Below are 27,940 nucleotides of genomic sequence, written 5' to 3' on the forward strand. Positions count from 1 at the left end.
GTTCATAATTCATTCCCAATTAATAGAAATAAAATAGCTTGGGAATTTATGTTGCATTTTAAGTTCAGTTTGTTGTAATAACGTGTTTTATATATATTCAAGCTAGCTAGCTAGCAAGTTAGCTATTTTGTCTTTTAATTTGTTGTTTTGTATTTTCTTATATATAACAGATCTGTTATATCCAGTTATCATCAAATAATTAAGTTTTATGTCTTGTATCTTTTAGCGAGATTATCATAATCATTTATCTAATAATTGTACTGAAAGAAGAAAAATTATATAGGATTATGCTAAGTGTACACTAAAATCAGTCACCAAAGTCAGCTACCAATATAAAATATATGCTAGAATACAACTACACATTGAAAATAAATTAAACTATACATGTATTTATACACAAATACATTAGTGACTGATTTTAATAGCTGATTTTAGTGTACAAATAACATTTCCCAATTATATATACTAGCTAGTACTTCTAGTATGTAGCATGACTAAATTAAATATTAGTGTTCATTGTTGGCATCGCTGCAGCCAAGAATTGGCATGTATAGCAGTTTGATATATCAACACAGCTTTTTCTCTTGATGGAGATTTAGAAGAGAAGGTATATACCATAATGCTTTCTTGAGGTTTCTAAACCTGGTTTAGTGTGTAAATTGAAAAAATCCTATGATCGTTTTGTACAGCGAACATTAGCCCCGCCCCCTCCACATTTTTTTTCCCAAATTTTTATTTTTTTTAAACCTTCATATAACAATCTTATGTAAAATGTTAAGCCTCTCTCCTAATTGTAGTCTTAAGAAGTGTGTGCTTTTCTTTTAACTAAAAACGTTAGATAATCAATACTTTTTATCTTGTATTTATTTTATTTTTGAACTAATATTATTAGTCAATTTTGTTATTTTTTATTAAAAATATTAACATTCACTCTTTTTTTTTTTTACATTCTCCCAACGATATTGGAGTGATGCCACTTTACTTTGCATTTATTTTTTATTTCATTTCTGTTTTCATTTTTTAGAGTGTCTGATTCAATAATTAAATGATTCCACTGAAGTCGAATCATGATTGAATCGATTCAATTAAATATAACATAAATTTATTAAAAATTTAAAATGGCATATGTTGTGAGATAAGGTGCAGAGCAATTAAAATATTGTATGAATTAAAATTGATCCAAGCTTGATTTTTTCATTTAAGTTTTTCAATCTTTATGTATATATCACACATTAGCAATAGAACTTCTAAGTCTGGTCAAACAATATCAATTTCAGATATAATATCAGAAGATAATTATCCATGATAGACAATCGAAGTTTGAGGCCACAAATTTTAGTACGGTGGAAGGAAGAAAAAAATCAGTATAGTCTCTAATTTGAATTAAAAAAAAAAAGCTTTTTCGACCCGTGAAAAAAAGGTAAGTTAAAATGTTATATTACTAGAGAAAATACAAAATATACAATTTATCTTTTCAATAGAAACCTCTAAAAAAAGTAAAGTCATATATAATACGATTTCAAAAAAAAAAGAGGGAGAGAATTCTAGTGTCAAAAATAAAATCTCAAAAACAATCCTCTTCGCTTCGTCACTTAAAAATCCCACACTTTCACTGAGGTGCATTGTGTCTGGTATCCGAAAAAATAGATAACAACAACGGATGAGAACCCGAAGATTTTTAGTAGGGTAAGAATTTCAAATAATGACTACATAAGAAAACATGAACCCTCTAAGTAATATATATTGATCTTCACATCAATCGGAATTCAAGTCTAGAGTCTTCACTAATCCATACAGAATAAATTTTACTAAGGTAAGAGTACTTCAAACTACCACTAGTCTATCCATTCTCAACGGTCATCAACATTATTTTCAGGCTCAAGTCTTTTAATGGGATCAAACACAAACAACAATTAATACAAAACAATCACAAATAAAGAACAATTATGTCAAATAGTACAATTAACAGTTAAAATGTTAAATAGATTATTAGATAGGCAAACTAAGTAATTACGCACATCCATACAATTACAAACAAATGCATATGATGCATCCCTATTCTACTGGCTGTAAACTCACGTGTCGGTCACGTTGCTAGACCCCACACATTCGGTAACTAACCCGTATATCGTCTTTTTGTCATGCATCATCCCCAAGAAAAAAATATCTCATGCATATATAAACTGATCTCGTAGGGAGTGTCATGTCACCTTCTTTTGGAGGCTAGCTAATCTGAAAATTGCGTGTCCGACTACCCTTACAAACAAAAAGAATGTGGGCAGAACAAAATCACCTTCCCTACATCTATCTACATCGCAACACTGTGCAATCGAGCTAAAACTACCATCATGTATCTCATATCACAGTTATATTTAAAATCAACCACAGTCACAGTTGTAGCAGGGGCGTTGCTAGCCCAACGTGTAGGCCACACGTTGGATCTGTTATACCGTACGGGCACACTAGAGGAAAGGGCGACCCTTAGAGGTGGAGCCGCCCTAGGTGTGTAATATTTGATTTGATTTGACTTCTGGAATGAGAACTCCCATTTCAGTTCATCCGCTTAACTACTTATCTTTTTGTTTGCATAATTAATTAATATAAATTTCTCATCTCTGAAAGAAAATATAATTTTCAAGGTAAACTCTGTATTGTCTCGTGTGGGTTATAGATGTAATGTTTGCTCACTGAGTTGTAAAACTCACCCTATTATATTCCCATGTTTTTCAGATACAGGAGTCATTCTCGGTTCCATTCCACCTGCCCCTCAGTAGATCTTAGTCATTTTGGTGAGCCCTTCTTCTTTCCAAGGGCTAAGTAATTATGTAATGGAACCTTTGCTCAAAATTTAGATTATGTCAATGCTCCATATGTCACAGGCAGGATCCTCGTGTGGGTTATGTTATTTTGAATCTTGAACTGTTTACGTAGTAATTATGATTTGGTTATGTAAGACTTATAGATTTAACTATATACTCTAGGTATCAACTTGATATACATATATATGATGCGTATTTTGGATATGATTGGAATATGTTGTTGTTGTTGTCTTTGGAAATGGATATTTATTACTGATACAGGGAGTTAATATTTATGTTGGTAAGGTCCTAAAAACAGAGGAGATTCTGTCCTTTTTTCTGAAAATTTGGTCGTTTGGCTTGCTGAGGGACTTGTCCCTTGAGCGCCAGTCATGGCTTGGTTCGCGCCATGACAAAGTGGTATCAGAGCCTTAGGTTTTCCTGTGTAATATGGAGCAAGTGTTCTTTAGTAAGATCACAATTGTGTAAATGGAAGCCGGCCCATTTTCACAAAGTGTGATGTTACTAGAGGCCTATAGGAAGTTGTCATCAATCCTTTGTTCTCATGATTCTTTCTGTCTGTCCTATTCTCTTTGAACTCCATATACATATGCCGTTGGTGATTCAATCGCTTTACTTACTCAATAGGTGGAAGATGCCACTTAAGAAAAGACGTGGTGGAGCTGTTGGTGCTCCTGATACTGCTGAATCCAATAGGGTAGTTTCTCCGCCACTTGGAGCGCTTCGACAAAGGCCAAGGAGCCAAAGGATAGCTGATAGGCGCGAAGGAGAGAACCTCGCAGTAAGGGAGGCTCAACCGGACTTAGCGGCTGAATTAAGGGGAATGAATCAAACCCTTAATGCGGTATTACAGGCCCTAACAAATCAAAATAGGGGCGGAGCAGGCATTCCTAGTATGCCAAATCCTCAGCTTCATAGAGTTCATCAATTGTTTAGGGATCAAGAGCCGCCAATTGAAAAGTATTTGAAGTTAAATTCGTCCACTTTCAATGGAGATTCATTGGATGAAGATCCACAACAATATCTAGAGGATGCAAAGAAAGCTATTCGAGCTCTCAAGTGCACCAAGGAATGGGCTGTTGAGTTAGTTTCCTACAACTTGCGTGGTTCAGCAAGATATTGGTATGAGTCTCTTCTTGAGAGCAAAGAAGCAGCTGAACTTCCTCCTCTTTCTTGGGAAGAGTTCACTGAAGAGTTTCTCGCTCGATTCTATCCAGCTAACAAGCAAGCAGAAGATGCAATTGCCTTTGAAAGATTAAGGCAAGAGAATATGACAGTGACTGAGTATGCTAAGGAGTTTACTAGACTTTCTAAGAGTGCTCCGTACTTGGTGAATTCAGAAGAGATGAAAGTTCATCGTTTCGTTCGTGGATTGGCAGAACCTATGTTCACTACTCTTATGCCTGAAATCGGACGCATGTCTTTTAAGGATGTCCTAAACTCTGCTTATGGAATTGAAGCTGGGATAGCGGAGAGAAATGCTTTTAAGGATGTTGGTAAGAAGCCCAAGATGAAGGGACAATTTTCTGGTGGATCTAGTTCAGGAAGATTTCAGTCTCATCATGGTCAGACTAATCAGCAAGGTTATTCGGGTTATCAAGCTCGTCCTCAAACATCTTTCGGTGGGGTTGCTTCTTCTGGATCTGTTCCTATGAGTGTTTCAAGTCCAAGACCTTTTGTTGGGGGCACCCCTCAATCTAGCGGACATGGTTCTAATCAGACAAGACCAACTAAATCTTACTGCCAGCAGTGTGGGATCTACCATTCCGGTATATGTTTCAAGGCTACTGGTGCATGTTTTAGTTGTGGTCAATCTGGTCATCTTAGGAGGGATTGTCCAAATCCTAGAGGAGGCTTTGCTCCAGGTATTGCCCGTCCTACAACACCAATGCCATCATCTTCAGCTATGTTTATTGAAAATTCTTTTGGTCCTAGTGGCAGAGGAGCTGGTAGCAGGGGTCAGACTTATAACAGAGGAGGGAGCCAAAAAGGAAGAGGTCAGATACGTGTGTATGCTTTAACACGTCAAGATGCTCAAGCTTCTAATGTTGTGGTGGCAGGTACTTTACAAGTTTGTTCTTTAGATGCTCGAGTGTTATTTGATACGGGTTCTCATTATTCATATGTATGTCCACATCTTGTATCTCGTTTCGATAAACAACCTGAACTGTTATCCCACCCATTTCATGTTGGCACTCCACTTGGAGTCTCCACGGTGGTTCGAGTCGTGTTTCGGTCTTGTGTTGTTAGAATTAATACGGTTGAAACCTTAGCTGATTTGATCCTTTTAGAACTAATGGAAGATATTGACGTCATCCTAGGCATGGATTGGTTATCAGCTTGTCATGCTGATGTGGGCTGTTACTCTAAAACTGTGAAGTTTGACATACCGGGTATCTCACCTTTTGGTTTTAAGGGTGATGACTGTCCCACTTTAGCTAGCATCATCTCATTTATGAGTGCTATGCAATTGATGGATAAGGGAAACCAAGGATTTCTAGCAGTTGTTAGAGATGTTGATGCCGAAGTGCCCAGTCTTGATCAGGTTCCTATTGTTAGAGAATTCCCTGACGTGTTCCCTGATGAGCTACCGGGGATGCCGCCTGACCGTGAAGTTGAGTTTTCCATAGAATTGGCTCCGGGAGTCCAACCTGTGTCCATTCCTCCCTATCATATGGCTCCAACTGAGTTACGAGAATTAAAAGTTCAATTGGAAGATATGCTAGAGAAAGGATTCATTCGTCCTAGCACTTCTCCGTGGGGAGCTCCTGTTCTATTCGTAAAGAAGAAGGATGGAACGATGCGACTATGTGTGGATTATCGTTAGCTCAATAAGATAACTATTCGCAACAAGTATCCATTGCCAAGGATTGATGATTTGTTTGATCAACTTCAAGGAGCTACCTGTTTCTCAAAAATTGACTTGCGCTCAGGGTACCATCAATTGAAGATAAAAGAGGAAGACATTCCGAAAACTGCTTTTCGTACTCGCTATGGGCACTATGAGTTCTTAGTAATGTCCTTTGGTCTGACGAATGCGCCTGCAGCTTTCATGGACTTAATGAATCGAGTCTTTAAACCTTTCTTAGATCGCTTTGTCATCATCTTCATCGATGATATCTTGGTGTATTTGAAAAGTGCTACGGAGCATGAGTATCAATTGAGGATTGTGTTACAAACCTTAAAGGATCACAAGCTTTATGCTAAGTTTTCTAAATGTAAGTTTTGGCTTAATCAAGTGATATTTTTGGGGCATGTGGTATCAAAAGATGGAATCATGGTGGATCCAAAGAAGGTTGAAGCCGTTTAGAAGTGGCCAAGGCCTACTACAGTGACAGACATTCGTAACTTTCTAGGGTTGGCCGGCTACTATCGGCGATTCATCAAGGACTTCTCGAGAATTTTGGCACCATTAACCAAGTTAACTCAGAAGAATGTAAATTTCCAATGGTCAGAAGCTTGTGAAGAAAGTTTTCAGACACTTAAGGCTTGTTTAACCTCAGCACCAGTTCTTGTTTTACCTTCTGGGTCTGGGAAATTCTCAGTCTTTTGCGATGCATCTCGGATAGGACTTGGTTGTGTATTAATGCAGCATGGCCGCATTATTGCCTATACCTCGCGACAACTCAAGAAGCATGAGCAGAATTATCCAACTCATGACCTGGAAATGGCAGTGGTCGTCTTTGCTTTAAAGATTTGGAGACACTACCTTTATGGTGAGACCTGTGAGATCTATACAGATCACAAGAGTTTGAAGTATATATTCCAACAAAAGGATTTAAATTTAAGGCAACGGAGATGGATGGAGTTGCTGAAAGATTATGATTGTACCATTTTGTATCATCCTGGAAAAGCAAATGTTGTAGCAGATGCCCTCAGTAGAAAATCTATGGGTAGCTTGGCCTATATCACTCTTGGAAGGAGACCAATTGTTGAAGAAGTCCATCAATTGGAGGCCAGTGGAATTCAACTTGATCTTGGAGAATCAGGAGTTTTCTTAGCACATGTTCGAGCCCAATCTTCCCTGATAGAACAGATCAAGGTTGCACAAAGTGATGATCCGAAACTAAGAAAGCTTATGGAAGATGTTCGCAATGGGAGGAACTCAGACTTTTCTCTTGATCAAGATGTATTGCGTTGCGGTCAACGCTTATGTGTGCCAGATAACCCCGACTTGAAGAAATCTATTTTGGAGGAGGCTCACAGTTCATCCGGGCTCCAATAAGATGTATCAAGATTTGAAACAATTGTTTTGGTGGGAAGGCATGAAAAAAGATATTGGAGTTTTTGTTTCTCATTGCTTAACTTGCCAACAGGTTAAAGCTGAACATCAAAGACCTGCTGGGTTATTGCAACAAATTGAGATACATGAATGGAAGTGGGAAAGGATTACGATGGATTTTGTAACAGGTTTACCTCGTAGCTTTAAAGGTTTTGATTCAATTTGGGTAATTGTGGATAGAATGACAAAGTCAGCTCACTTTCTTCCGGTGAAAACAAATTTTAGTGCAGCTCGATATGCTCAACTTTATGTTGATGAGATAGTTAAGCTACATGGAATTCCAGTGTCCATTATTTCAGATTGCAGGCCCCAGTTTACCTCTCATTTTTGAAAATCTTTTCAAAAAGCGTTAGGAACTCGTCTGGATCTTAGCACAGCTTTTCACCCTCAAACCGATGGACAATCAGAGAGGACGATCCAGATATTGGAAGACATGTTAAGGTGTTGTGTTCTAGATTTTGGTGAAAATTGGGACAGCTATCTACCTTTGATCGAGTTCTCTTATAATAATAGTTATCAAGCCAGCATTCAAATGGCACCTTTTGAGGCTCTTTATGGGAGAAGATGCAGGTCACCTGTTGGGTGGTTTGAGGTTGGTGAGGTTAAGCTTTTGGGGCCAAATTTGGTACAAGATGCAGTTGAGAAGGTTCGCATAATAAGAGAACGTTTATTAGCAGCTCAGAGTAGGCAGAAGGCTTATGTTGATAACAGAAGGCGTAACTTAGAGTTTTCAGTGGGTGATCGGGTATTTCTTAGAGTGTCGCCTATGAAGGGAGTGATGAGGTTTGGAAAAAGAGGCAAGCTTAGTCCTCGATACATTGGTCCATTTGAGATACTGGACAGAATAGGTGCAGTTCCTTACCGCTTGGCATTGCCGCCTGAGTTGTCTATGATTCATCCAGTCTTTCACGTATCAATATTGTGCAAATACCTTCCTGACCCATCTCATGTGCTTGCACCACAAGCCATAGAGCTGAAAGAAGATTTATCATTTGAAGAGGAACCAGTGGCTATAGTTGATCGCTAAGTAAAGAAACTACGTTCTAAAGAGATAGCGTCTGTGAAGGTTGTTTGGAAGAATCATTCGGTAGAAGAAGCAACTTGGGAAGTAGAGGACGCTATGCGCGACAAATATCCGTATTTGTTTGAGTCTGAAGGTAACTATCACACTTATCACCGTATATGAATTTGAAATTCGGTTCCCGAATTTCTTAAGGGGGAGAGAATGTAATGACCAAAAAAAAAAAGGAAAAGAAAGCACGTGGGGGGCACATGCCCCCACTTAAATTTTCTTTTCCTGTTTCCCCTCCCCTCCTTCGAAGACCCCGTCCCCCGTCCCCCTTTCCTTATTTCACTTTCTTTTATTTCCTTCCAACAAAACCTAAAACCTTCTCTTCTTCTTCCCTTCCTTCTTATTCATCTCTTTCATCTTCTCATCTCTTCTTTTTGCAATCACACACTATCATTAAATCCACTTCTTTCATTTTACTTTCTTCTCCTTCTCTACTTTATTTTATTAATTCAAATTTCACTTTTGACAACCCTACATCATGGAGTTCAACTTAATGAGTGAAGAAAGTGTTCAACTTTTGAGTTCTGGTTATTATTGATGCTTCAAGGTAACTCTTTGACTCAATAATTAGCTATGACTCAAATTTTTATCATTCCTATACTTGTGAGTATAACAAAATCCGAAATTAGGGTTATTAGGTTAGAAAATTTGGGGCTTTTGTCAAAGTGAGTAAGATTATGTTAATTGACAATATTAGTAGCTCACAAATATTATTATTGTCATATTTCTGGAGTTGTAGAATTATTGGACATCATTTGGTAGCTCGTTGACGCGCTCAGAGTTGCTTCCGGTTCCTTGGAATCAAGTTGTGAGTGGAAATTATATCTATAATTGTTTTTAAATATATTATTATTAATATTTTTGTTGAATCATTAATTTTGGAGTTTGAAAATATTTTACTATTGTGATTTTTGAATTTTTGAAATAAATAATGATTTGTGGAACTTACAATTTTATAAAAATACACACGAGACGATATTTATATATTTTGTAAAGCATACATGTTTTCTTATTTGACTTTATTAAACTTTAATTAAATTTTAGTATGAATTCTTATATATATTTGAGTTAAAATGAAAATTTAGTAATATGTTATAATTATTAGAGATTTGTTATAAATGATTTGGTTTGGATTGGTTTGGGAGACTCTGACTAGAAAACCGTAGTTAACGACGATTATGACGTTAACTTAGATGCATCTAACTCAGACCTCAGCTAGTAGGGGCGTTGCTAGCCCAACGTGTAGGCCACACGTTGGATCTGTTATACCGTACGGGCACACTAGAGGAAAGGGCTACCCTTAGAGGTGGAGCCACCCTATGTGTGTAATATTTGATTTGATTTGACTTCTGGATTGAGAACTCCCATTTCAGTTCATCCGCTTAACTACTTATCTTTTTGTTTGCATAGTTAATTAATATAAATTTCTCATCTTTGAAAGAAAATATAATTTTCAAGGTAAACTCTGTATTGTCTCGTGTGGGTTATAGATGTAATGTTTGCTCACTGAGTTGCAAAACTCACCCCATTATATTCCCATGTTTTTCAGATACAGGAGTCATTCCCGGTTCCATTCCACCTGCCCCTCAGTAGATCTTAGTCATTTTGGTGAGCCCTTCTTCTTTCCAAGGGCTAAGTAATTATGTAATGGAACCTTTGCTCAAAATTTAGATTATGTCAATGCTCCATATGTCACAGGCAGGATCCTCGTGTGGGTTATGTTATTTTGAATCTTGAACTGTTTACGTAGTAATTATGATTTGGTTATGTAAGACTTATAGATTTAACTATATACTCTAGGTATCAACTTGATATACATATATATGATGCGTATTTTGGATATGATTGGAATATGTTGTTGTTGTTGTCTTTGGAAATGGATGTTTATTTACAGGGAGTTAATATTTATGTTGGTAAGGTCTTAAAAACAGAGGAGATTCTGTCCGTTTTTCTGAAAATTTGGTCGTTTGGCTTGTTGAGGGACTTGTCCCTTAAGCGCCAATCATGGCTTGGTTCGGGCCATGACAGAAGTTGTCTTCAATACTTGAAGATGATGACTTTGTCCTCCAAGGAAACCACTCTGCTCGGAAGTTGCTTGAAAAGTTGGATGATTATCTGTGTGATGTTGAACCTGTGCTTGATGATGCTGAGCTGAAGCAGTTCGGTAACGATAGAGTGAAGAAGTGGCTTGTTGATCTCCAAGATGCTCTCTATATGGCTGATGACTTTCTCGATGAACTCTCCACTAAAGCTGCCACGGCCACTCCAAGGGATCCAGGTAACTCTTCTCCCTGGTCTCACTCTGTTGATTCAACTATTGAAGATAATGGTGTCAATGTCATCGAAAAAATAGTTGGCACACTAGAGTTTCTTGTAGGGCGAAAAGATAAACTTGGTCTGATAAACAGTGCCAAGTTGGACACATCATGGAGAATCCCATCCACATCTCTTGTTGTGAGTTCTGACATATTTGGTCGCGACGAAGACAAGGAGAACATAATCAAATTGCTGTTAGATGATACCTATGATGCCGAATCACCTGTGACTGTGATCCCCATCGTGGGTATGGGTGGAATAGGAAAAACTACTTTGGCTCAACTGGTTTACAATGATACCAAAGTCGTGGCAAAATTTGAGACTAGAGCATGGGTGTATGTTGCTGAAAATTCTGACCCTGATAATGTTACAAGGACAATAGCAGGGGAAATAGATTTTCCTCCCTGTAACATGGATAACTTTGATTCACTTCAGACTGATTTGAAAATGAAGTTGACAGGAAAGACATTTTTAGTTGTTTTGGATGATGTCTGGCATGATCAACGAGAAACATGGGAGGATTTTCTGAAACCTTTTCGATACGGGAGTAATGGAAGTAAGATTCTCCTTACAACTCGTAGTGAAAAGGTTGCTTCTGTGTTCGCAACTAACAATCTACATTATCGACTAAGTTTATTGTTGGAGGAAGATTGTTGGTCGGTATTTTTGAAGCATTCATCTATTTCTACTAATTCTAAACAATATACAACTCTAGAACCAATTGGTAGAAAAATTATTGAAAAGTGTAAGGGGTTACCTTTAGCTGTGAAAACACTTGGAGGTTTATTGCTCAATAAGTATTATGAAGGGGACTGGGAAAATATATTTGAAAGTGAAATTTGGGAACTCTCGGAAAATGATAGTAAGATTGTTCCTGCGTTAAGAGTTAGTTATCACTACCTCCCTTCACATTTAAAGAGGTGTTTTGTTTATTGCTCGTTATATCCTGAGGATTATGAATTTGACAAAGATGAATTAATTCTATTATGGATGACAGAAGATCTTTTACAAGCAAAGGGAAACAACAGATTAGAAAATATTGGTTGTGCATATTTTGATGAATTGGTTGCAAGGTCTTTTTTTCAACCTTCTAGTACCAATAAAAAGTTATTTGTAATGCATGATCTCATACATGATCTAGCAATATTTATTGCTGGGAAATTCCATTTCCACCTCAATGAATGGGAAAATCTACACATGATAGACAGCAAAACTCGTCATCTGTTGGTTACTGAATATAAGGGTAGCTTCCACTTATTTCAAGAAGCCTATAATAGAGCAGTACACATGAGAACATTTTTAGATCTGTCTGTGTTTGACAGTTTTCAATCAATTGATATTGAAAGCAATCCTTGGTTATTACAACAACGATTGAGAGTTTTGTCATTTTATTCATTTACTATAGAGTCATTGCCCGATTCAATAGGTGAATTGATTCATTTGCGTTATTTGAATCTCTCTCACACACCTATTGTGGCATTGTCTGAGTCAATATGTAAATTATACAATCTCCAAACCTTGAAGTTGAGGAATTGTACAAAACTAGAGATGCTTCCGAGCTGCATGCACGATCTTGTGAACCTGCGCCACCTTGATACTCGAGGTGCTTCTTGTCTGAAAGAGATGCCGAAAAAAATGAGCAAGTTAAAGCATCTAAACTTCTTAAGCTACTATATAGTCGGCGCGCAAGAAGAGAATGGGATAAGAGAACTGGGTACGCTGGACAATCTTGATGGCTCATTTTGCATTTCCAAGTTGGAGAACGTCAAGAATAGTGGTGAAGCTTTGGAGGCAAAAATGGGTAACAAGAAGCACATCACACTTTAAAATTGAAATGGGTTCAAGATGGTGACATTGATGATGTTGAAACTGAGAGATATATACTTGACATGTTACAACCTCATCAAAACTTGGAAAAGTTATCAATTGAGGGTTATCGGGGTGAAAGATTCCCAGATTGGTTGGGCCTTTCTGGCTACTCCAATATGACCAAATTGAATCTGAATGGTTGTATGAATTGTTGTGAGCTTCCTTCACTAGGACAGTTACCCTCTTTACAGCATCTGGAGTTTTATAGACTTGATGGGTTGGAGAAAATTGGTTTAGAGTTTTACAACAAAAACAATGCATCATTTCAGCAGGAGACGCCCTTCAAATGTCTTGAAACTCTGAAAATTGTAAATATGTCTAGTTGGCGGGAATGGCATTTTCCTGATGAGTTTGATGGTTTTCCGAAGCTTAGAATCCTTTCAATAAAAAGCTGTCGGGTGTTAAGAGGAGATCTGCCTGCTCACCTTCCGGCTCTGGAGGAACTTACCATTGTTGAATGCGAAGAGCTTGCATGTTCGCTGCCGAGGGCTCCCATCCTTCACCAAATACATGTAAAGGGTACTAGGTCTTCTACAAATGCGACACGAGGGCACAAGGTAGTAATTGAAGAAACCCAGCTGGCGAAATCCGTTATGGAGTGTCTACCCCACATCCAACCGCCACTTATCCAACGTCTGGAAATCAGTAACGGTTGGTCAGCGATATCAATTTCAGAAGATTATTTGCCCGCTTCGTTACAGTCTCTGGAAATCTTTTATTGTTCAAAATTAACATTTTCAGAGCAACTGCAACACAAGTCGCTAACGAAGATATCTGTAGTGGGGTGTCATTCACTCAAGTTGCTTCCGTTATGGGACTTTCCAAATCTCAAGAATCTCAAAGTCAGTGTATGCCAAAGCGTGGAATATGTTGAGGTGCCACACGCTCTTCCAAGTCTCCGTGATTTGTGCATCTCCGGCTGCCCCAGTTTAGTATCCTTGCCGGCGCTTGGGTTGGCTGCGCCGCACCTAGAGGAGCTGGATATACGCAGTTGCCCAAAAATCGATTGTTTTGTTGAAGAGTGCCTCCCGTCGAGTTTGGAAAAAGTTGTAGTCATTGGGTGCGAGAAACTAGCGAGGTGGATAACATCAAAGGGTTTGCAGAGTGAAGGCCTTACCCATCTTTAGCGTTTTATGTTTTTCAGCATCCTTTTGCATTGGTTGCGCTCATGGAATTCTATTATCAATCGGGTGGGGCGTGCGGTTATGCAAAAACCGAATGTTAGTATCCCAAATTCCCAATAGACTTGTATATGTCAATAATAGGGAAGATTGAAATGAAATGTTATATAATTTGTGAGTGCTAAATGGAATGAAATGTTGGTTTTTATTTATATAATAGGGAAGATTGAAGAGTCAACATTAATACATGGTTGAGGCAAGGTGAGAAATTGGGTGCACCGAAGTAAGTTTGCTTTGTCCATATCTTGCAATTGCTGCAACCTCTTTGCACTATCTCTGTATATTTTTATTGACTGTATAATCCTACCTTGCTTTGTTCAGGTTTATGAATCCAGCAACTTGCTATACCAATGAATCTCTAGAACCGCCCAGTATCTCAAATTTTTAGTTTTTTATTTAATTTTAAATTTTTACCGCTTATCTTTCTATTCTATATTTTCATTTCACTTTTTTCAAATCTTTATTACATATAATTTGAAAAGAATACTAGTGTTATAATTAAAAGTTAGAATCAATATTCAATTGTTTAAAAAAAATTAATTTGGAGTAAATTTTATAACTATAAATATAATTTTTTTATGCTAATATCTAATTATATTTTTATATACATAGAGAGAAAACATATTATTTTTAAATAGCAAGTATAAAAATTAATTATTTATATTTGTACAACAAACTTAATACCTAATTAAACGTAAAAGTATACACATTAAATTGTTTCAAATTTTAGATAACGAATGTTAAAATTAATTACTAATAAAAAATTAAACTTTTACATATAAAAATAATAACTAAAAAAAATCTTATTATTTGATTTTTTATCTACATAGACTTTAGTCTTCTTAGTTGAAAACTTTTGTAAATCTATAATTTTTTGTAAAAATAGTTTGATTTTATAAATTTTTGTGCCATGTATAATCTATATTATCAAGATAAAATGGATTATAATTTTAAAAAATTTATATTCCTATAATATTATTACAAATAAAAATACTAATTTGAGTCTAAAATCTAAGAAAAAGCAAACAAAATTACTTACTCTAACCAAGTGAATCAACCTCAGTTAGTATTTTAGTTAGTTTATAAAATTTGAGAGTCAAATCTAAGAAAAAAAGACAAAAGTTACTTCCTCTCTAACCAAGCGAATTAACCTCGGCTAGCACATATTAGTTTATAAATTCAGCTCAAGTATTTTATCTATACTAAACTATTTCAATATTTTATTATTCTTTTTCCAGACCGATAAAATGATAAATTTTTAAAAGGAAAATTCCATATTATTATGTATGAGAATTACGATTGATAATATGAAAGTGAAACCTTATGAAATGACGCATAAAAAATTAAAATGGATTTTTAATTGGATTTGATTTGTTCACATATAATTTTTGTTATGTGGGGTCGAATCTTTTTTTTTTTAACCAAAGATAAGGAAATTTGAATTCGCGATCTCTAGATAAATATGGAGAGATTATGTCATTTGAGTTATAATTGTTGGTTTTATTGCTTATACATTAACAAATTTATTCTTAATATATAAAAGTAGATGGATGAGTTTACCCTAATTACTTTTAATCTAAGACATTTTTCTCCTTCTACTAATGACATGTCGGCAACATTGTTTACTTGATAAAATTTTAGAATCAACCACTCAATTTTTGCCAAATCATCTATTATTTCCAAATAAGCAAAAATAATAAAATATATTAAAATTTGTAACCAAATTTATAACCTACAGAAACATTAAATTCATATTCCTATAATTATTATATCTCACCGTTATAAATAATACAATAAATTTATAACTCTAATAATTAATTTATTAATTTATATAAATAACTCATTAAATATAATAAACATCTATATTACAAATGTCATAATAATATTATTAATCATAATAAATTTTACATTACAAATATTCAAATTTCATTCTATTTGAATTATTTATATAAGTCTCTTATCACTATTCCTTCAAATAACATCAAATTTAGCACAAAAAATTTATTTTCAAACTACACAACATCTCAAACTTACTCAACGGAACATCATTTTTTGGACAATATCACCAAACAAACATACAATTAGTTTATGAAAGTTCGCTATGGTTTGTCTATAAAAAATATTAACACCCACAAATGAAGAGAGCCTTTTTACTTAAAAATGATTATATTAGATAAAAAGGTACAAAATAAACATATTTATTGTATTTTTAAATTGATTTACAAAAAATACTTTAATTATTTTTGCTTTTTATACTTTTTATATTATTTTATAATACTTTATATATAATTGTATTTTAATATCGTTAAACTTATACTTCTTTCAATATGTTATTCATGGTTCCTTTTCTAATAAATTAAAAAAAAACAAATGTAATCAATTTTTTTAATTAATTATTAACTATAATTTACTAACACTACAAAAAACACCTCTTCGTGTAATTATAAAGAAAAATATGATGAACAAATTCAAACATTTATTACAAGAAAGAAAAGTCTATACTATAAAAAATTTGAAAATAGAAAATGCAAAGATTTTTATAGACCAATTAAAGGTACAATGAAAAAGTAAATTTTTTACTCATAACTGTTGTGAAAGAAATTAAAAATTCAGTTTTGAACATTCTCCAACACTATTTTAAATTTGCATCATTAGAGACATTGTCTTATAGAAAAAGAAAAACATTAACAGGTAATTTTACTTTATACTATTTCAATTATTCTTATTAAAAATAACTTATTCAAAAAAAATATACACATTTTTATTCTTTTTATTGTAGATGTCATTGAAAAAATGCATGCATTACGAAAAGAAGAACAAGTAAATGTTTAAGAAAACCCACAAAAATACGAAAAATGGAATTGATACTTAAAGAATTAAAAAATATACAAGCAATTCATTTTTCATTTACATATATAGTTATTAACAAAATACTAATAATTTTAGAAACATCATGTTGAAAGTCACGTTGTGGAGAAATCTCTCAAGTTAAATAAACAAAGAAATTACAACACAAATAAAAGGTCCAAAAATTATTGCACTCACATCATTAGATAGTGAATACAAAGGTATGATCTTTTTAAAAAAAATTTAAATTTATTGTTTTTCTTAGTTTAAAGAATTATATTTTATATAATACATTAAATGAGATAAATACAACACAACTTTATTTTATATAACCTATTAAATGAGACAAAAATCTACATCAATCCACAAATTGAAAAATTCGCACAGCTAACTTATGGGTATTTCATAACTAATAAGTCTCTTAAAAATTAATTTATTTATTTAATTATTCAATTTAATAAATATAAAAAATTCTAAACAGGACTGATCAACATAAAAAAATAATGGAAATATCAAATCAAGACAATGCCAACACAAATTTTCAGAGCAAAATAATTAGAAATCGAATAACTATCCAAGATCTAATGGCCATATAATGAGAATTTGATGATCAAGTATGGAAAAAAAAACCTCACAACATGCATCATACATTTATACTTACTCAAATATCATATACCTAACGATAACATAAATTGAATATTAGAATAGAAAAAGATTTTCACAATTTTAGCAACTATAAACGAAATTGATGACAAATTTAAATGAAACTATGTTGAATGTGGAAAGTGTCAGAAGAAAACATATAAAAGAAGACAATTATATCTGTGGCACATGTAATCAAATACCACAATATCCAATAATAAGGTGACTCTATATACTTTTCATAATCCCATCTATCAAACTATTAGTTACTAATCCAATACTTATTTTAGGTTCAGAATTCAATTAAAGATTTTAGATCAAAGTGCTACAATAAATTTTGTATTATTTGATGGCAAAGCAAAAAAATTGTTAGGCACAACTGTTTTAAATGTAATGACACTCCAAAAAAGTAATGACATTGAAGTACTACCCCAATTAAAAAATTTGTGCAATCTTACACTTATATTTGAAGTTAAAGTAAATTATTTTAATATCAAAAAGGTTCTCAACAATACACTGTTACCAAAACATTTGTTCTAACAAAAAATACTGAACCTCAACACCCATTATAACAAATAAAATGGGTAATATTCCAAAAAAAATCACTTATTTATTAAGACATCATTTTTATTTCTAATTTAAATTATTCATTGATTATAGGAACCAATTTCGCCAATACTAATATCATCAGACGAATATCACATATCCATTAAGAGATTAAGGAAAAAAAACCATACAAATTCAAAACACATTTTCGGAAGAATAACATACATACAAAAATGGAATAAACAACACAATAGAAAGCATATATAACTCAACAATTTATAAAGAACATGCCTTCACAAGAACCTATGAAAGAAGAAAACAACAACTCTAACAACAACTAATAAAAAAAAAAGAGGATGAATGCCACATAAGAAGACTAAGTTCATTAATTAAAATAAATGTAAAAATTAAACCATCAAATAAAAATATCATTTTATATAACTCTAACATCCAAATCTTTTATATTACATCCAAATCTTTTATATTACAAAATATTTTAAATTTAACTTTAGCTAATACATATTTAATTTAATTTTACAAAATATAACAATTTTTAATATTTATTATATATTATCGTTAATTTATCGCTCCGTGCATGGCGGGTCTCATTCTAGTAACAATTATTTAGGTATATACGAATATGCTTATCATGTTATAAATTAATTAATTAATTATTGCACATGTTTCAGCACAATACAAGTATATAATACTAAGCAAACAACATTGATAGTTCACTGCAAAACGCATATACTTGAGATCCTTTGACCCAGAGATCTGAATACATTATATCGATCTAGCTACAACAACTTCCCTCAACCCCTTTCATTCTTTTCTCATCATCTGCTGCATCCGATTTTGCATCATGGCTTCAAAACTTGAAGGTGGAGCATATCTCTCTTCTTTTGTTGATGCTATTTCAAAGAAGCTGTCTTCAATACTTGAAGATGACTCTATCCTCGAAGGTGACTACTCTACTCGGAAGTCGCTTCAAAAGTTGGATGATTGTCTGTGTGATGTTGAACCTGTGCTTGATGATGCTGAGCTGAAGCAGTTCGGCAACAATAGAGTGAAGAAGTGGCTTGTTGATCTCCAAGATGCTCTCTACTTGGCTGATGACTTTCTCAATGAACTCTCCACTAAAGCTGCCACTGCTACTCCGAGGGATCCAGGTAATTCTTATGACTGGTCTCGCCCTGTTGATTCAATTATTGAAGATAGTGGTGTCAATGTCATTGAAAATATAGTTGGCACACTAGAGTCTCTTGTTGAACGAAAAGATAAACTTGGTCTGGACAAGAGTGTCAAGTTGGATACATCATGGAGACTTCCATCCACATCTCTCGTTGTTAGCTCTGACGTATTTGGTCGGGACAAAGACAAGGAGAACATAATCGAATTGCTGTTAGATGATACCTGCGATGCTGAATCACTTGTGACTGTGATTCCCATTGTGGGTATGGGCGGGATAGGAAAAACTACTTTGGCTCAATTGGTTTACAATGATGCCAAAGTCATGGGAAAATTTGACACTAGAGCATGGGTGTGTGTTCCTGAAAATCCTGACCTTGTTCATCTTACAAGGACTATAATAGGGGCAATAGATTCTTCTCCCCGTGACCAGGATAATTTTGATTTACTTCAGACTAATTTGAAGGAAAAATTGACAGGAAAGACCTTTTTGATTGTTTTAGATGATGTCTGGCATGATCAACGAGATATGTGGGAGGATTTCCTAAAACCTTTTCGGTATGGGAATAATGGGAGTAAGATTCTCCTAACAACCCGTAACGAAAATGTTGCTTCTGTGTTTGCACCAAACAATCTACATTATCGACTAAATTTATTGTCGAAGGAAGATTGTTGGTTGTTGTTTTTGAAGCATTCATCTGTTTCTACTAATTCTAAACAATATACAACTCTAGAAATAATTGGTAGAAAAATTGTTGAAAAGTGTAAAGGATTACCTTTGGCAGTGAAGACACTTGGAGGTTTATTGCGCAACAAGCATAATGAAGGGGATTGGGAGAATGTACTTAAAAGTGAAATTTGGGAACTCTCCAACAGTAAAATTGTTCCTGCATTAAGAGTTAGTTATCACTATCTCCCTTCACATTTGAAGCGGTGTTTTGTTTATTGCTCATTATATCCTCAAGATTATGAATTTGACAAAGACAATTTAATTTTGTTATGGATGGCAGAAGATCTTTTACAATTAAAGAAAAACAACACATTAAAAAATATTGGTTGTGCATATTTTGATGAATTAGTTGCAAGGTCATTTTTTCAACCTTCTAATGCTGAGAGAGGGTTATTTGTAATGCATGATCTCATGCATGATCTAGCAACGTTCTTTGCTGGAAAATTCTATTTCAAACTCGAGCGATCTGAGAATCTACACAGGGTAGATAGCAAAATTTGTCATTTGTCATTTTCTTCAAGATCTAGGGATATCATCACGTCATTTGGAGAGGCCTGTAAGAGAGCAGTACACTTGAGAACAGCTTTAGATTTTTCTTCGCATCGTCAATCAATTGATGTTGTAAGCAAACCTTGGCTCTTACAACAACAATTGAGAGTTTTGTCATTTCGTATAAAGTCATTGCCTGAATCAATAGGTGAATTGATTTATTTGCGGTATTTAAATTTGTCTGGAGCACGTATTGTGACATTGCCAAAGTCAATATGTAAATTATACAATCTTCAAATATTGAAGTTGCGGGATTGTTATAAGCTAAAGATGCTTCCCAGCCGCATGCAAGATCTTGAGAATCTACACCACCTTGATATTCGAGGTGTTTCTCTTCTGAAAGAAATGCCGAAGAAAATGAGCAAGCTAAAGCATCTAAACTTCTTAAGTAATTATATCATCGGCGAGCATGAAGAGAATGGAATAAGAGAATTGGGAACACTGGACAATCTTCACGGCTCATTTCACATTCGCAACTTGGAGAAGATCAAGAATAGTGATGAAGCTTTGGAGGCAAAGATGGGTAACAAGAAGCACATCAACACTTTGAAATTGGAATGGCTTCCAGGAGGTTACACGGATAATGTCAAAACTGAAAGGCATATACTTGACGAGTTACAACCCCATGAAAACTTGAATAAGTTATCAATAAAGGGTTATCCGGGTAAAACATTCCCAGATTGGTTAGGCCTTTCTCGCTACTCCAGTATGACCGAATTGAGTCTGAATTCTGTGAGTTGTTGTAAGCTTCCTTCACTGGGACAGTTACCCTCTTTACAGCATCTGGAGTTATCTAATTTTAATTGGTTGGTGGAAATTGGTTTAGAGTTTTACAACAAAAACGATGGATCATTTCAGCAGGAAACACCCTTCAAATCTCTTGAAACTCTGGTATTTAACAATATGTCTTGTTGGAAGGAGTGGCATTTTCCGGATGAGTTTGATGGTTTTCCAAAACTTAGAAGCCTTTCAATGAGATGCTGTCCGAAGTTAAGAGGAAGTCTGCCAGCTCACCTTCCGGCTCTGGAGGAACTTACGATTGCTAAATGTTCAAAGCTTGTATGTTCGCTGCCGAGGGCTCCCAAGATTCATCAATTACATTTTGGCAATTATAAGGCACAACCGCACAATTTAGACATTTCAGAAACCCATCTGGCCCAACCCGTGTTGGAGTGGGTCCCCCACCTGCAATCGCTACATGTTGAATGTCTGGAAATCTTGAAATGTTGGTCGCTGATATCAATTTCAGCAGATTATTTGCCGGCTTCACTAACGAAGATACATGTACAGGGGTGTGATTCACTGTCGTCGTTTCAATTGGGGCTCCTTCCAAATCTCAAGAAATTGACAATTATGGAATGCCGAAGCATGAAATGTGTTGTGGTGCCACAGGCTCTTCCAGGTCTCCGTTATTTAAGCATCTCACACTGCCGCAGTTTAGTATCCTTGCCGGCACTAGGGTTGGCTGCGCCTCACCTGGAGGAGCTGCATCTATGGAATTGCCCAGAAATCGATTGTTTTGCTGACGAGTGCCTCCCGGCGAGTTTGAAAACTCTTAAAGTCAAGCAATGCGAGAAACTAGCGAGCTGGATAACATCAAAGGGTTTGCAGAGTCAATTTACTTCACCCATACTGGTCACAAACAAGTTCTAACCTTGGAAAATTGCAACCTTTATTGAATTTAGGGTCATATTTCTGCTGATCTTGGAGGCAAAGCAAAGACAACCGAGTTCACCAATGCAATTATTGATTCACTGCTCAATGCAGTGTTATGGCCTTGAGAGGCTTGGAGTCTCTTACACTTCTAAAATGCACTTTGATTGATAGCCCTCTTTAGTCCATTTTGCTATCTTTGTCAATAATATAGTTAAATAAATGAAGTACCATACACATGTTTCATTCATTCTTCTTTCATCACTCTGCCTGCCATTTGCTTAATTTAAGTTCAATAACTTACTGGAAATCACCACTCAGTTTGTGTTCCTCAGGGTTTGTTTTGTTGGAGTAATCCACACCAATACAATCACGCCAATGTTGGGAGTTACCCCAAAATAATGTTAATTTTTCCTTTTGACTCCAAAACCATATGTTTGAGTATATACTTGATCCAAATCATGGTATACCAAAATGGGGAAACAAACTTTCAAGTTTCTGATGTTATGAAGGAAAAAAAGGTGAGGAAAGAGGATTGTTTTTGCTGCAACAATCAGACAAAAGCTGTTTTTTTTTTAATTAATAATACTAGTTTGATAATTTTTTCAACTAAATCTAATTGGGAAAATTTTGATTACCTTAGCAAAACTTTGATAGGATTATCTTTCTCTATCTCGATAGTGGAATTTATCCTCTTTGTTAATCTGTTTTATATTAAAAATAATCTTGCGTATTAAAATGTTTCAACAATTACGATAATATAATCTTTATATCAAGTATAACAACAACAATTTACTAATTGTATTAGTCTTTTTAATAAACTAAGAACGAACTAAAAAAGAGGAAAAGAAAAATCTTTGAACGGAAAAATTTCAAGATACAAATATGCATATGACAACAATAATAAACTTAAGATCCAGCCATTTCTGTTTTAAACATCATTATGGAACTAGCCAAGGAGCTGCTTTCTGACTCTGTAGCCAAACTCATAGTCATGGTTTCGCAACTGTTATGTTTTCGAGCCAACTCCATAGCCAAACATTCCTTTAGCTCGGTCACAATATCAGTCATGTATGGTCTTTTGGAGGACTTATTGGACACAGAAGCCATTGCTATTTCAACAGCTCTCCAAACAGAACTACTCTCAAAATCTCCTTGTAATCTTGTATCAACAATACATTTTACATCACCTTTTGCAAGCATAGATTTAACCCACTCACTTATGTGAATTTTCCCCTCAACCGCTTTAAGTATTGCTGGTTTACCTGTGATTATCTCCAATAAAACTACCCCAAAACTATAAACATCACTTTTCTCTGTTAGCCTATTTGATACTTGGTACCTGCAAAAAAGATCATATAGTTTGATTCAGTTCATTCTCACTCTCTCAATACAACTTCTCCAAGAGATGTGCACTCATACTATTTTTGAGATAGAAATATAAAATTTGTTTCTAAGACAAAAAATCCTATATTTTCAGTAATGCTTGAAACTCCTTGTCTTGGTATTTCTTCTAAGAAATAGAATTTAAAAGTAGTGCCAAGTACTTACTCTGGATCCAAGTAACCAGGAGTCCCTGCAATGACAGTTGTTACATGTGTGCCGCCGTCAACCGGAAAGCTTCTGGACAAACCTAAGTCAGACATTTTCGCTTGGAAAATTTCATTTAGTAAAATGTTTGTACATTTCACATCTCTGTGGATTATAGGTGGCTTACAACCGTTATGTAGATATTCAAGTCCTGGATTAAAACATTTTGGCATATATAAATGAAACAGATAAAATGATTTAAGGAAAATTCAGTTAGTTTTGAATTTTGATTCTAACCTTGGGCTGCATCCATAGCTATAGTGAGCCTTTCTTCCCAATTGAACAACCTTGTCCTGCTATTTTTCTCTACAGAATCATAATTACGTGCTTTCTAAATCCTTTATCATTTAATTTAGTTAATCCTGGAAGAAAATAATTAATAGGTTGTTAACATACCCAAAAGATGTTCTTCTAAGTTGCCATTTTCCATATATTCATAGATGAGTGCTATGTTGGTTTCTTCGTTGCAATATCCAATGAGGGAAGTTAGATTCCTATGATGAACCCTCATCAAAATGTTAACCTATAATTCAGTGTCACTTTTCATTACAACAAGCTAAAAATATTGAGATTAGAAGCTACTAAGCAAAGAATAGTTATCACTTGCCTCTGCTAGAAATTGCTGATATCCTTGTACTGATGATTGCGAAAGCATCTTGACAGCTACTTGAATGTCATCAATAATGCCATAGTAAACTGTTCCAAATCCACCTCTACCGAGGACTCTTTCGAAATTATTGGTCATGTTAGATACTTCATTGAATGAATACCGTCTTCTCTTAGATTCCAACTGTGATCCAGTTTGATCACTAAACTCCTTATGAACTTTGAAATAATCTGTTATTGTATCCAAAAAGAAAAACATGTGTTACAACAAGATCAGAATGTGTTTCATTAATTAAACTTTAAATATTGTAAATGGTAGTTTTAAGTATTGTTTATTTTACCTTTTGGCTTTCTCTTTTTGATGTAAATGATGTTAACCGTTGCAAGAACTAACAGCAAAAGCACCAAAATTGCAGAAATAGATGCTAGTACATAAATAACTGTGTTATTTTTCTTGCTTTTATCCTTTGTCTGTTGGTCACAAAGAGCAGATTCACATAGCAGATTTGGATTTTGCCCCAACCTAGCATCACACCATTCAGTAATGAGAATTAAGTCAGAACGAAAAACTACAGTTGCATTCTTCTGTTGGAGATTCTTACTTTCAAGTTTCTGTGACATGATTTAAAGTTTTTTGGGTATAATATAAAAGAGAAAAAGACAACAAATAATTAAATCAAGATATTATTGCTGATTCATGGCATCAAATTGAATAAGAATAAGATGCACACCTTAGTGATAGTACTCCTTCACTTGATCTTTGGATAAGTGCATTCGGAACTTGACCTGTGAGGTTGTTGTTATGCAAGTTTCTACAAATGAAAACTCATCAGCTTCTTATATATTGCCTTATAGCAAGTTTAATTATATACGTATTTAACATATAAGATAAATTCTCCTATTTATATTTTATTGAATATAGAGTGTCATGCTTGAATTAAATTTTAAATAATTAACTTATTATATGATTTTCATTCTCACAGAGCTATAAAACTTTAAAACTATATACAAATGCATGGAGAAATATGGGATAAACTTACAGGACTTTAAGTGATGGCAGGTCTGCCAGAAAATCAGGTATCTCCCCGTTTAAGCTATTATTTGATAAATCCCTAACACCACAAACACAAATCAGTACAAAACTTGGTTGAATCGTTGAGTATATTAACTAAATGAGCTGAGTTAGTTACTCACAAGGACTCTAAGTCAGTAAGCTTGGAGATATAAGATACAATTTGTCCCGTTAGTCCACTAGAAGACAAATTCCTGCATGCATTTCCAAAGTTACTCTCAACTTAAGAATTTATACATCATTTTTGTGAGGATGAATTTAATTGTTGTACAAAAAATTGGTAGTTAATAAATAAACTTACAAGGCTGTGATTTTTAAAGTACCAACGGAACTACAATTTAGACCGTCCCACTTGTATGCTACAGGGGCACATGGATCTCCTTGCCAATTTTTTGACACCTTATAAGCAATCTTGATATTTCTCATAGCATCAACTGCCATTTTATTTTGATAAACACCAGTTCAAAAGAATTTTAACTTATAAGCCATTCTATACATATATAGATTTAAATCGACAAGTTACAAATAATGAGAATGGAAATTAAGGAGTATGCTTAGAAAAATAGAATCAGGCAACCACTGTTAATGGTATTTTTTTAAAATTAGAGGATAAATTATTTTTTGTCGTATATTACTGTGTAATAAATCGGATTATGCACTCATTTAATGTATGCAATAAATTTCTTTACATAATTTTTGTTGAATGTAAAGTATTGTGTTTGAATTGGATTCTAAATAATTAACTTGTTGCATTATTTCTACTTTTAGAGAAATATAGAAGTTTATAAATACTTCTGTAATTCTAAAGTATATTTAATGCATACTTTAAAATTTGTTTTTGGTCAAACTTTAATTTAGTTTACAGGTTAAATTGATTGAAAATGTGATAATTTTATACATTATAAGAGTGTAATAATGTTTGGAAATAATAAAAAATTAGCTAAAATAATTCAAAATTACTTTATTTAACATTCATTAAATTATCGCTAGGATAATTATATAATTTTTGATGTAACAAACATATAGTTACAAATGTTATATGTATATAAAATAACTTTAGATATTGTCTCTGTAGCATTACCAATAAAAAAGTATGTATGATAAATCTATCATACAATTATGCATACCAGAAAATAATTTACCTTTAGCTTTAATTTCAAAAGATACCAAAACAATTGCCATAGAATTATAGTTATATTATACATACCTTGATCATTTTGAGTTTGTGGCTGTGAGAAATCCTTAATAAGAAAAATCTCAATAGCGTTGGTGATAGGAGGAAGGGTAGAGAACTCTGTAGGAAGAAGTGAGAATCGATATTCACTAACTCTTTCAAAATATGTACTCTGAAAATCGTAGAAAACTGTTTTGTATGTGGGTACAATGGGTCCTTCCCAATAATTGCCATTGACACTGATGTTGAATGATCTAATTTCATTTGCTGACAGCTTTTGTACCTCAGCAAAATAGAATCTGACAACATATATGTGTGCAACATAATCAAACTGAAAGTAGAAATCCAAAGAATCTCTTGCATTTCTTGGTGTAGCGGCTGTTCTCATCACACTTGCTGGTGGAACATAATTTTTATCAAAATATGCCTTTTCCTGACTTGGATTAGGATCAATATTTGTGCTGATTAACTGTCTCCACCCATTCACGGAATAAGGCTCCCATAAGCAATCATATATGTCATCTCTGTACCTGCATGTACACCCCCAATTTTCTTTCTTTTAAATATTTATTCTTTTAATCATTTCTAAAAGAAAAATGATATATGTATTACTTTTTGTGTATATCTGTTTTATCTTCTTTTTTCTTATCAGTTACTTTTAGAAGGCACAGAATGAACTTTGCATTTAGAATGGTGGAATTCACACAATATCAGATTGATGAATTGGTTTATATAAAGTTTGGATTATACTCTAACCATTGTGGTTAGCTAAACTATTGAGACTAAGTTACTGTAGCTTTATACACTAACCATAAATAGTAAAAGTAGAGGGTGTATAATCCTTTAAGGTTTATATCTAATCAAATTCATGCGTCTTGAGCACCCCTAGTAACAAGTGAAGTTGGCATGCAGAAACTGCAACCATATTTTAGAAATCACTCACCTGCATGTTGAATTGTTCTTGCTGCCCAAGTCTAATCCTTTGAGACGTGCAAGTGAGTAAGAGCTGGGACCATTATTCTTCTTAATAATCCTCAATTCTATAGCCGAAATGAATGGTGTGCCAGTGCTTATGGTAACCAGACAGATATCTACATAATCCCTTGTTGCAGAGTAAACGAGCTCTCTGTATATGCTCACTGATGCATCCGAGAATTTCAATGTGTCCCACAAATTAGTTCCAAAATGAACTTCAAACTGTGGGAGCTTATTTAGACCGTCATAGTTTCCATACAAAAAACTAGTTCTGATTAAATATACAGTGTTGATGGTTACATTATTTATTCTGTAACAGTTTCTTGTTCCATAAGGAAAGCTTCGAAGGTAAGTAAAATATTGTTGATGAGTAGCCTTATCTCGAGGCGACACAATCTTACTCACACCAGAATCAATGAAATTAGCATCTGAAATGTAACTGATTCCTGTATTCTTTTCAACGTAGCTGTAATTTTCAGGTAGTCCACAATCTATGCTAATAAATCCTGATAGAAATCATTATTATTTAGACTTGTTAAAATTAAGAAATGATGAAACATAAAATGACTCTTAAGTAACCGAACCTGATTGATCCTGGCCTTGGATCATTGCTATGAAAGAAAGAGCTCCAAGCAGTAGAAAAAGAGAAGTTGCAATCATATTTGCCATTGCACAAGCATATCAAAGATTACGAGTGGTTCAGTTCAATGCTGCTATGTAAATATAGCTCAAGATTTTTTTGTACCTAGCAATTTATTTGCCACTTGCATTTTATTTTTTGATAGGTAAAAACTCAGATGTAGTTAAAGTTAACTGCACATAAATTTTT

General features: G+C 34.2%; 3 protein-coding genes and 1 pseudogene across 3 annotated transcripts; 3 read left to right on the top strand and 1 right to left on the bottom strand.

Moving 5' to 3' along the window:
* Window positions 1-3,408: 3,408 nt before the first annotated feature.
* On the top strand, window positions 3,409-9,766 carry LOC130948899 (uncharacterized; annotated as a pseudogene).
* An 81-nt stretch (window positions 9,767-9,847) lies between these two features.
* LOC130948900 (putative disease resistance RPP13-like protein 1) lies at window positions 9,848-12,316 on the top strand. Its single transcript, XM_057877765.1, has 3 exons — window positions 9,848-9,882; window positions 9,974-10,091; window positions 10,202-12,316. Exons 1-3 carry the CDS (start codon window positions 9,848-9,850, stop codon window positions 12,314-12,316), a joined length of 2,268 nt encoding a protein of 755 aa, XP_057733748.1.
* Window positions 12,317-18,322: 6,006 nt separating this feature from the next.
* LOC130948471 (putative disease resistance RPP13-like protein 1) lies at window positions 18,323-22,215 on the top strand. Its single transcript, XM_057877215.1, has one exon. The coding sequence runs from the start codon at window positions 18,437-18,439 to the stop codon at window positions 21,692-21,694; it is 3,258 nt and encodes a 1,085-aa protein (XP_057733198.1). The 5' UTR covers window positions 18,323-18,436; the 3' UTR covers window positions 21,695-22,215.
* A 319-nt stretch (window positions 22,216-22,534) lies between these two features.
* LOC130948472 (probable LRR receptor-like serine/threonine-protein kinase At1g05700) lies at window positions 22,535-27,940 on the bottom strand. The gene is made up of 13 exons (XM_057877216.1): window positions 27,696-27,940; window positions 27,080-27,617; window positions 26,170-26,666; window positions 25,264-25,396; window positions 25,085-25,156; window positions 24,931-25,002; window positions 24,622-24,702; window positions 24,232-24,413; window positions 23,892-24,121; window positions 23,681-23,807; window positions 23,522-23,590; window positions 23,246-23,435; window positions 22,535-23,036 (listed from the first exon to the last, which is right to left on the bottom strand). Exons 1-13 carry the CDS (start codon window positions 27,778-27,780, stop codon window positions 22,604-22,606), a joined length of 2,709 nt encoding a protein of 902 aa, XP_057733199.1. The 5' UTR covers window positions 27,781-27,940; the 3' UTR covers window positions 22,535-22,603.

Source organism: Arachis stenosperma, chromosome 9, assembly GCF_014773155.1.
Source record: "Arachis stenosperma cultivar V10309 chromosome 9, arast.V10309.gnm1.PFL2, whole genome shotgun sequence".
NCBI classification, from domain to species: domain Eukaryota; kingdom Viridiplantae; phylum Streptophyta; class Magnoliopsida; order Fabales; family Fabaceae; genus Arachis; species Arachis stenosperma.